The sequence below is a fragment of the Lampris incognitus genome, chromosome 3 (assembly GCF_029633865.1).
Source record: "Lampris incognitus isolate fLamInc1 chromosome 3, fLamInc1.hap2, whole genome shotgun sequence".
NCBI lineage: Eukaryota > Metazoa > Chordata > Actinopteri > Lampriformes > Lampridae > Lampris > Lampris incognitus.
In genome coordinates this window covers 116,167,908-116,179,453 of record NC_079213.1, presented here as the reverse complement: position 1 = coordinate 116,179,453, position 11,546 = coordinate 116,167,908, and the positions used below count along the sequence as shown (strand labels likewise).

General features: G+C 46.1%; 1 protein-coding gene across 1 annotated transcript in view; it reads right to left on the bottom strand.

The window, feature by feature from the left end:
- Positions 1–11,546, bottom strand: part of wdr18 (WD repeat domain 18) — a 121,868-nt gene that overhangs the window by 67,366 nt on the left and 42,956 nt on the right. Inside the window, exon 4 of the mRNA XM_056276046.1 lies at positions 1,744–1,885. Within this exon, the coding sequence (XP_056132021.1) occupies positions 1,744–1,885 (142 nt within the window). The remainder of the gene's footprint in view (positions 1–1,743; positions 1,886–11,546) is intronic.

Genomic DNA, 11,546 nt, shown 5'->3' with positions numbered 1-11,546 from the left:
AATCCTGAGTTGTACAGTTGTGAGAAGGCTCCTGTTCTGACAAGGAGGAGATGAAAGGTGAAAGACGAGACTTGGGAGGAGGAATTCTTTTTTTTTTTAATTGACTGACAGATAAATCATCATATCCTCAAGAAACCTTGTGGAGCAGAAAGTGCTGTAAACAAATGGCACTTTCTGGAGCTCATGTCAACATGACTTATCCAGTATGTGTCAGACTTTCCTCAGCAACAAGCTGGTGCGGACTCAATACACTGGCTGTGGATGGACGCAGTGTCTCTGAGGTCAAAGACTGGAGGACCTCATCAAACACACAGAACAAACAAGATCTTACTGGATATGGTCTCCCTGACCCCTGCTATAAAACACTCTGGATAGACTGGGATGCCTTTCAAGCACTTCACTTTTCATATGTAGTCAGAAAATCTGAGTAATGCCTTTTAAAAGTCTGTAATGCATAACCATCACCAGCCTCTTGATATATTTTTTCAGGCTTTCTTCCGGCCTTCCCATGAAGATGAAGGAGTGACTGTGTGTACCGCTTCGTAAATAACTCTGAGGTAGTGTGGAGTTCATGGTTGGCAGAAAAGGGATCAGTATGAAATGAGACTCCCCAATATTATAATCACAACTAGCACTCAAAGACATCGGGGATAAGTCATGTCTGTGAAGACCTACATTTATTCCCCCTGAACCCTCTGAGGAGGCATGAATCATCATGATACTGGTGGTTAAATGGGTAACAAATCCTATCTACAGAACACTCATCCCTTCAGTACTTGTTGGTCTACATCCAGGAGTCAGTTCTGTTTATGCCTTGATTGGGTTACAAACCCTGATTTCAGTGTTCTGATAATCCCTTCATTTGCATACAAATGTATTTCTGTGATGGGCGGCATGGTGGCACAGTGGTTAGCACGGTCGCCTCACAGCAAGAAGGTCCTGGGTTCAAGCCCTGGGGTAGTCCAACCTTGGTGGTTCGTCCCAGGTCGTCTTCTGTGTGGAGTTTGCATGTTCTCCCCATGTCAGGCTGGGTTTCTGGTTTCCTCCCACAGTCCAAAGACATGTAGGTCAGGTGAATCGGCCATACTAAATTGTCCCCTGTGTATGTGTGTGTGTGTGGGGGGGGGGGGGGGGGCTGTGATGGCCTGGCGGCCTGTCCAGGGTGTCTCCCTGCCTGTGGCCCAATGACTGCTGGAATAGGCTCCAGCATCCCCATGACCCTGGGAGCAGGATAAGCGGTTCAGATAATGGATGGATGGATGTATTTCTGTGGGGGAAGAGAGCCATCCCTCACTTCTCCAACCAGCTCTAAACTCAAAACAGCCTGGACCCAGTCCTGGAAATCTTGTTACCGTTTCCAAAACTGACCCTAAAAAGCGTTTATGGAGCAAACTTAGATAGGATTAATGTGGATCTAATGCAAAGCCCTACATCTGGCAGGCTTTTCCATTTTCACTAAAATCAGGGCTGCTGACAGCCATGCCTCTGCTGCTGAGGCTTTTCATTGGAAGAAAGTCTATTTACAAATGATGTGGAATAGCAGAATAACTGAACTTTCTGTTAACTATAACACTTCATCAGCCATACTGGGCATGGAGTGGCTATGTACTGGTTGTGGCTTGAAATGGGGCTTAAGACCCAAGAGCAAGGAACAAGCAGGAAGCTACCTTTTCCAAACTTCAACACTAGCACTAGTAGATTCTGGTGAATGAGATTTCCCTTCACAGATGGAAGGAGGCCTACCTTTACGGTCTGGTCTAGGGAGGCTGTGGCTACCCTGGCCTGTGGTCCCATCAGGCCACAGTGGAGGTCTGTGATTGGCAACGAGTGGCGTGAGAGAATGTGTCGAGGCTCGGGGGTGTGGTTCACATCCAGCTGCACCATGCTGGAAAAAAAAGACAACAGGAAGCTGTGATATCTCAATAATTCAGATGACTAATGTCTTCAAATTGTTTTCCAATTCTTCCTCCAAGAAGCAATTAACTTTGGTTCTTCAACCGTTACAAAGAGCAGATCAATAGAAAGAATGGAAAATGACTCAAAATGAAAAGATTCCTCCTAAAACCGTGAGCTCAAAGGCCTCTGGGACAATAGAGATCCATTCTGTTGGCATCTTGGCTGTGGAATGACACAATGATCATGTATGGGAAGGCCAGACTGCCACCTTTAATTCACAGAGAGGTACAAATCATTAAATACATATTCAATACCGTACTCATTCTTAATGAGAAGCCAACGGTTCTGTAAGTGTAATGACTTCTACAAGTCTAAAGCCCCTACAGGTTAGACTGTTGCTCCGGTTAATACTGGATCAGTTTTCATTCCAGCTCCTGCCAGGAGCTACTTTCACACAGTGTCCACACTCATGGATGACTTAACATGTGAGGTTGGTCACTGTTGATGCTTGCACTGAGTTCAAAACCTTGATGTTGCCGTTCCAGACGGTTCAAGGAAATGCATCAAATTATCTGCAGTCCCATATTAACATGTACACTCCTTTCCAACCTCTTCATTCTCCTCTGCCAAGATGGCCGATCTGTCTCTCTACCAAGGTGACAGGCTCGAGGTCCAGATTTCTCTCTCAGCTAGACTCAAAACAGTGGAACAAAACACCAAGACTCCATCAGAGCTACTGAATCGCTTACTTCCTTCTAGAAAAGCCAAAATAAATTCCCCTTCAAGATCTACATTAATCCTTCAACTGGTCTCTGGTGGCCACTTTACTACAAATATGAATTACTGCCAGTTGTTACTGCTGTACCCATACTAACTTAAACATCACGACTATAGGTGTCCACTATTACTGATCCCTTACATACTAACTTAAACATCACGACTATAGGCGTCCACTATTACTGATCCCTTACTTACATACTAACTTAAACATCATGACTATAGGTGTCTACTATTACTGATCCGTCACTTACATCCTAACTTAAACATCATGGCTATGCGTGTCTACTGATTCTTTTATCTACTTGCACTTGACAGCTTAATCTGTATGTTTTCTGCCTCATGTCAATACAGATTAATATATTGTATTGTGATTCTTCTATTTACTGCCTCTTGATGTTCTACGGCACACTTACACTAAATGCACTCAACTTCACATACATTCTAGGTCCAAAATTATTTTTCTTCAAGAAACACACTTGGCAATGAAAGAAGATAGTGTGGCGGACACTAGGGGCTATGCCTCTCATCCCCCGCAGGGCTGTGAGCTGGGGGCGTGGTTTACGTTCCCAGGCTCTCTGGTGCAAGGTTGTTCCTGTTTCAGTTTGGCTGTGGAGCTGAGGAATAAAGTTCAAACTCGTCTTCGTCTCCTGTGTTTTTCCTCAACCTATCACATTGGTGACCCCGAATTGAACATGTTTGGAGCAGAAGAAGAGTGTGAATCCACTTCGGCCACGCCGCCCCAACTCTCACAGCCGGCCGTTCTCGCCACGGCTGTGAAGCTTCCAGAGTTCTGGCAGAGCGACACAGCTTCGTGGTTCCAGCATGTCGAGGCGCTGTTCCACCTGCGTGGAATCTCCGCGGACGACTCCAGATACTAGTTGGTCGTCGCTGCGCTGGACCAGCAGTCCACACGCCGGGCCATGCAGCTGTTGCAGCCCCCCCCCCCGCAACACGGTAAATACGTCGCCCTCAAACATCTTCTGCTCCGGAGGTACAGCCTATCTGCCGCAGAGAGGGCAGATAGGATCCTTTCCCTATCCGGTTTGGGTGACGGGACGGCTGTGGATCTCATGGACAATATGCTGTCGCTGCTAGGCTCGGACGAAGGCGGGTTCCTTTTCCCGCACGTTTTCCTGCGCCAGCTCCCGTCTCCTGTGGGCGCGGCTTTGGCTAACTCCCTGTGTCTGGCCACTGGTGACTGCCGAGGTTTGGCTGAGGAGGCCGATCGGGTCCTGCTGGCTACCAGACGGTTCTCTGTGCAGAGTGTGGCATTGGAGCCTCTGCAGCCGGCGTCGGAGGACGCGGACCCAGCAGTGGTGGCTGGAGTGACTGCCCGGAGACGGCGCGGGAGAGGCCTCTGTTTCTTCCACCAGCGGTTCGGCGGCAAAGCGAGGTGCTGCGTCCCTCCGTGCACGTTTGAGGCGGCGGGAAACTCCAGGGCAGCGCTCAGTAGCAGCTGTGGGTGCTGGTGGACGTAGTGAGCTGCTCTTTATGAAGGACTCAATGTCAGGAAGACGGTTTCTGGTGGACTCCGGCTCGCAAAAGAGCCTACTCCCTCCTGCTGGCACAGACATGTCAGCCGAAGGCGACGGCCCACAGTTGAGTGCAGCTAACGGTTCGTCCATTGCGGCATTTGACACAAGGTTGGTGACTGTTTGTTTCCACGGGCGCCATTTTGAGTGAGACTTTGTAGTGACCGCCATTACTGTTCCTATTATCGGCGCGGATTTTCTGTGTGCTAATGGTCTGCTTGTTGATGTTGCAAACTGCCGTTAAATTGATGCTGTGTCTTTCGCCACTGTTCCATGCGAGACAGGGGGAGCCGGGCCGTTAACACACGCTAACTTTTTAGCATTAGGGGATGTTTTTCAACATTTGCTGGTGGATTTTCCATCGGTGACTACACCTGTCTTTCCACTGCGGTTACTAAACACGGGGTAGAACATTTCATTCCCACTGTGGGACTGCCGGTTTTTGCGCGGCGCCTCAACACGGTAAAATGGGCTCCAGCTAAGGAGGAGTTCGCCATCATGGAGCGTCTGGGTATAGTGAGGCGTTCCAACAGCCCGTGGGCCTCGCCGCTTCACATGGTGCCCAAGGCGGATGGGTCGTGGCGGCCTTGCGGCGACTTTCGCCGCCTGAACAACGTCACCGCCAATGACCGCTATCCCATCCCACACATACAGAACTTTTCCATACGCCTGGCAGTTACCACTATTTTCTCTAAGGTGGACCTGGTGCGCAGCTATCATCAGGTTCCCGTGCGCACAGAGGATGTGCCCAAGACCGCAGTGTCACCCCATTTGGGCTTTTTGAGTTTATGCGCATGCCTTTTGGCTGATGGACTCGGTGTTGCGTGACCTTGCTTTCGTGTTCATTTATCTCGACGACATATTAGTGGCCAGTCCGTCAGCCGAAGAGCACCTGGCGCACCTGAAACAGGTTTTCCGTCGTCTGGACGAACACGGCCTGATAGTCAACCCGGCCAAGTGTCAGTCTGGACTGCCGGTGATTGACTTCTTGGGTCACCGCATTTTGCCGCAAGGCGCGGTCCTGTTGCCTTCTAAGGTGCAAGCGGTGGCGGAATTTCCCCGCCCAGTCTCTGTTAAGGCATTGCAGGAATTCTTGGGAATGGTGAATATTTATAACCGTTTCCTCCCTCGCGCTGCCCACCTCCTTCAGCCACTTTACGAAGTCCTGCAGCTTAAGAAGGCTAACGACCCTGTCAACTGGACTCCCGAACGGGTCCAGGCCTTTGACGGAGCTAAGTGCACCCTGGCTAACGCTGCCCTCCTTGCCCATCCCACGCCCACGGCGTCCATAGCTTTAACAACCGATACGTCTGACATAGCCGTGGGGGCTGTGGTTGAACAGCGTGTGGTGAATGCGTGGCAGCCACTCGCATTTTTTAGCCGCAACCTGCGAGATAGCGAGCGCAAGTACAGCATTTTTGACCGGGAGTTGCTGGCACTGCACCTTGCAACCCGTCATTTCCGCTTCCTGCTGGAGGGTCGCTCATTCACGGCTTATGTGGATCATAAACCGCTGACTTTCGCCATGTCCAAGGTGACTGAGCCGTGGTCTGCTCGTCAGCAGCGCCACCTAGCGGCGATCTCCGAGTTCACAACGGACATTCAGCATGTGGCCGGGAAGTCCAACCCTGTTGCTGATCGTCTGTCGCGTGTGCTTGTGTGTCCTGTGCACCTCGGTTTGGATTTCTCCGCTATGGCTGCCGACCAGCCCAGCGACCCGGACGTCCTTGCCCTTAGGTCAACGCGTACCGGTCTCAAGCTAGAGGATGCTGTGATGCAGGAAGGCGGTCCTGCCCTCCTCTGCGATGTCTCCACCGGCCGTCCCCGCCCCGTTGTTCCAGTGGCCTGGCGCCGTCTAGTTTTCGAATCGATTCACTCCCTCTCGCACCCTGGAGCTCGGGCGTCGGTGAAGTTGGTCGGTTCCAAATTTGTCTGGCTTGGCCTCCGCAAGGATGTCAAGGGGTGGGCGGCTGCATGTGTGGCGTGCCAGAGCGCTAAGGTCCACCAGCACACTAAGTCGCCCCTCAAACCGTTTCCGATCCCGGCCAGACGTTTCGACCACGTGCATGTGGACCTGGTGGGCCCTCTACCTTCTTCACAGGGTCTTATGCACCTGCTCACAATGGTAGATCGGACCACCAGGTGGCCAGAGGCTGTCCCTCTGTCCTCCACAACATCCAAAGTTAGTTAGTTGCACGCGTGTTTCTTTCCTCCTGGGTCGCCCGTTTCAACACTCCGTCAGATATCACCTCAGACAGGGGCCCCCAGTTCGTGTCAGAGCTCTGGTCGGCACTTGCGCAATCCTTGGGTGTGCAGGTACACCGCACTACCGCGTACCACCCTCAGGCTAATGGCTTGTGTGGACGTTTTCACCAGTCGCCCAAGGCAGCGCAGCGCCCTGCACTCTCGGATGGTAACTGGGTGGATCGTTTACCTTGGGTTATGCTCGGGTTGCGTTCGACTCCTAAGGAGGACCTCGACGCGTCACCCGCTGAGCTGGTGCTCGGTCAGCCGCTCCGCGTCCCTGGGGAATTTTTGCCTGGGAGTTCCGCTCCTCGACCCCGTCCGGCCGTTTATCCTTGTTTGTCTGACAGCACTCGGGTTCCAGGCCCCGTTCACCACTGTTTTCCGCGGTCGTTCGTGCCTGCGGAGCTCATGTCGGCTCGTTTTGTTTTTGTACGGCATGATGCTCACCGCTCGCCCCTCCAACCCCCATACGATGGCCCGTTTCGGGTTCTTGAGACGGGTCCTAATGGTTTTGTGCTGGATATGGGTGGGCGTAGGGAGCGTGTCACACTTGATAGGCTTAAACCGGCTCACAGGGTGGCAGGCGAAGTTGTGTTTCCGGCCCAGGTTCCCTGTTGGGGTCGCCCTCCTTCCAGGACCCCGACAGTGTCTTCACAGGTTCAGCATTCTGCTTCTCAGCCGGGATTGGACTGTGTTTCACCTACTGTTTCGGCTGAGGGATGGCGCAGCCGTTATGGCAGGCTGCTTAAGCCTCCAGTGAGAAACTGATTTTCTTTCCAGGAGTCCCTTCTGGGTGTTCGGGGGGAGGCTGTGTGGCTTACACTAGGGGCTATGCCTCTCACCCAGCAGGGTTGTGAACTGGGGGCGTGGTTTACGTTCCCGGGCTCTCTGGTGCAGGGTTGTTCCTGTTTCAGTTTGGTTTTGGAGCTGAGGAATAAAGTTCAAACTCGCCTTCATCTCCTGTGTTTTTCCTCATCCTGCCACAATATTAGGATTAGGAGGAGATGGCAGGGGGAAGTATTTATTTACAGCACCTTTTACTACTCAAGCGAGAGGGGTTATGACTCTTATCCACAAATCTGTCCCACTGAATGTTACAAAGGTAACTGCAAATAAAATGGGAAGGTATCTGATAATTCAGTGTACTCTTTATACAGAATGTCTTAATTTGGTTAACATCTATGCACCAAATAAGGATGGCCCAAATTTTTTCAGTAATTTATTTTTCAATTTCTCAATTCTTAAAGGCCAATATATTATAGCTGGAGATTTTAATTGCACATAAGACCATAATAAAGACAGATCATCACAAGTTCACAAGACTCATAATACAAGTAGGGAAATTATGCACCAATTTGCTAGAGTTAAATTTAAGTTAAATTTATGGAGGGACGGGAACCCTGAAGTACCAATGTATTCATGTTTCTCAAATACACAAAAATCATATTCCCGAATCATTTTTAATTTCAGCCAGTTTGCTATGCAAAGTTAAAGACCATAATTATGACAGTACTTTGATTTCAGATCATGTCCCCGATAGCCTAATTTATACAGATCCTGGGCTGCTATGTGACCCACAAAAGATGGAGATTTCAACAAAAATGGCTACAGGACCCAGAATTAATTTATTTTCTTGGATAACAGATTGGTTTATATTTTGCAGTTAACATTTCTGAAACATCTGCAAGCACCAGACGGGAAGCATTTAAAGCTTATATTAGGGGCCAGATTATTAATTTCATGAGTTCCGAATCTACAAAAGCCAAACAAAAATTAATATTACTGGAGTCAAAAATTAAGACCATGGAACACAAATACTTTAAGAATCCCTGTCCTAAATTACACTAAGATCTTTTACTATTAAGAACAAAATATAATTAAATTTCAGCCTCTAAAGTAGCAGCAAATCTACTAAAAATTAAACAGAACAAATCTACTAAAACTTAAAACAGAACATCTTTGATCAAGGGGAGAAGCCTGGTAGGATTCTGGTGTGGCGCATTAAACAACTTCAAATTGAGAGAACGATCACTGTGTTAAAAAATGACAGGAGGCAGACCATCGCAGATCCTACTGCAATAAATGAGTCATTTAGGGATTATTATGAAAGATTCTAGTGTTGAAACAGACCAAAGACAACTAGACCAAAACACATTCCTAAACAACCTCAATACTCCAAAAATCGTGGAGGAGGAAAGTTTGCAGTTAGGGGCAGAACTGACCATAGGGGAGATCTCTGAGGTAATAAAGAACATGAAATCTGGAAAATCAGCGGGACCAGACAGTCTGCCCATTGAGATTTACAAAAAATTCGAATCAAAACCAAAAACGCCCCTTTTGGAAATGTTTCGGAATCTGTTCAAAAAGGGATACTCCCACCCTCCCTGAGAGGGGCCCTTATTACGCTCCTTCCAGAACCTAGAAAATTAAATGATAAATGTGAAAATATGCACCCCATCAGTCTCTTAAATTCAGACTTGAAAATACTTTGTAAAATCTTGGCAAAGAGCCTGGAACATCTGCTACCAGGAATCATAAAGGAAGATCAAAATGGGTTTGTTGTGGGTCGCCAGAGATTTCACAACATTAGAAGGGTCTTGAACATTCTACATGCCCAAAAAGGGGCGTCAGGTACAGCTTTCTTGGCATTAGATGCTGAGAAAGCTTTTGACAGGGTGGAATGGTCTTGTTTGTTTCAGCTCCTTGGTCGATTTGGTTTTGGGGAGAATTTTTGCGACTGGGTAGAACTTTTGTACAATGATGCTTATGCAGACGTGATGACTAATAACATCATATCAAAACCAATAAGGATTAGTAGAGGTTGCAGAAAAGGATGCCCTCTGTCTCCTCTTTTATTTATAATCGCGATTGAACCATTTGTGATTGCTGTGAGAGAGCATCCAATGATTACGGGCATAAGTACAGGACGATCTGAACATCGCATAGCTCTTCATGCAGACGACGTGATTCTCTTCCTTAGGAAATTGGGAGATTCTGTCCCAGCTCTTTTGGATGTGATAAAAGAATTTGGCTGTATCTCTGGTTACAAAATAAACAACTCAAAATCCTACATAATGCTCCGTAACTCGGAGGAGAGGTCTAAACCACCCAAACATGTTGGTCATTTTAGAACAGTAAATACTTTTACTTACTTAGGAATCCAGATTGTTCCCAAATTGAAACATGTCGTAGATTCCAACTACAATCCTATTATAGCATCTGTTTCTAGTTTGGTTGATAGATGGTCAAAACCCCCAATTTCCCTAATCAGAAGAACTAATATACTCAAAATGAATATACTCCCCAAGCTGCTATACTTGTTTCAGAATATCCCCTTGCCACCTCCACCAAACTTCTTTTCTAGAATGAAGACATTATTTAGTAATTTTTTCATGGCATAATAGATACATTTATCTCTTTTAATTTTACCTTATGATAAAGGAGGGTTACAATGTCCCAACATGCTGTGGTATTACTAGGCATCTCAATTAAGAACATTGATGTTTTACCACACATCAGAAAACTCTCCAGCACGGAAAGACATTGAGTCATACTCTTTAAAGTTACTACTTCCCACATATATCTTCTTGGATAACCCCAAAAAGCTCAAAAAGATAACAGCCAACCCTATAGGCAAAAACACAAGTGTATGGTATGAGGTTAAAAAATACTTGACCATAACGTCTTCCCTCTCTTGCTTTAGTCCAGTCTGGGGTAATAATCATTTTGTGCCAGGTAAAGCTGGCAGGGGCTTTAAAATACTGGCTGACAGCAGGGTAGGACGGTTGAAAGATATCTTTGGCGCTCAGGATGGGAGTCTTTTAATGTTTGAAGAACTTGTCATTAAATGTAATGTCCCTCGTAAGCACTTTTTAAAATATTTACAGCTCAGGAGCTTTATTGGAGCCAACCAAAATCAATCCATGGTGGTCCCTTCTTTGTCTTTATTGGAGAAAGTTCTAATCAAAAACCCCTTTGGGAACGGTATCATATCTGAACTCTGACTTGTTGTTAGCATATTCGTCAGAATCCTCAGACTCTAAACTTAACGCATGGAAAGTTGGCTTACAGGAAGAACTGACACCGGAACAATGGAGCAGGGTGTGTGAGGTAGCCCAAATACAGACAGTTAATGCATGGTTAAACCTCCTGCAGTACAACTGGCTAATGACAGTGTATGTTACACCAGAAAAACTTAATAAATTTACCACTAACTTTCTAGATCTGTGCAACAGATGTGGTGAAGATAAGGGTACACTGTTCAGTTGTTTCTGGCAATGTCCCAAAATGAGGGAATTTTGGGAAATTTTTAGACTAACTGTGCAAGAGATTTTATTGATTAAATTACAGTTGCAGCATAGTTTTTACTCGGCCTCTATCCAGATGGGCATAATATAAAACGTAGTGAACAAATCTTTATAAACGTGTTTCTTACAAGCAAAAAGAGTAATTGCTTTAACATGGAAAAAGATGGGCAGTCCAAGTATTGCACAGTGGTTTAAGGAACTAGCTTATGTTTACCTTTAGAAAGAATCACACACTCTTAAAAATAAACAAGAGATGTTTCAAAAAGTGTGGGGCTCATTTATACATTATATCAAGAACAATGATTTATCTCACTTAATGGACGAGTCTGGGGTAGGGTAACAGCACCCTCTGCAAACATATGGTTGTCTAAGCTACTTACCTGGATGACTGTAGTGTAAAATTTGGATGGACTTTCATACTCTAGTGCCTTCATTGAACGTGCCTTTTTAGTATGATCGTTATTTGTTTTTATTGTTGCTGTATATGTGTGAATATATATAGAGATGCATTTAATGAGATGCAGACATAATTTTCATGTTTTCATGTTTTTGAGTTGCAGAAAATTTAAAAAATATATTGATGAAAAACAATAAGTCAGTATAAATAAAATAAGTATAAATTAGTCAGTATAAATAAGATAAAATAAAATAAATGTAAACGAGTCAGTATAAATAAAACAAATATAAATGAGTCAGTAAAAATAAAATAAAAATAAAAATAATTGAGTCAGTATAAATAAAATAAAATAAATCAGTCAGTATAAATAAAATAAAATAAAAATAT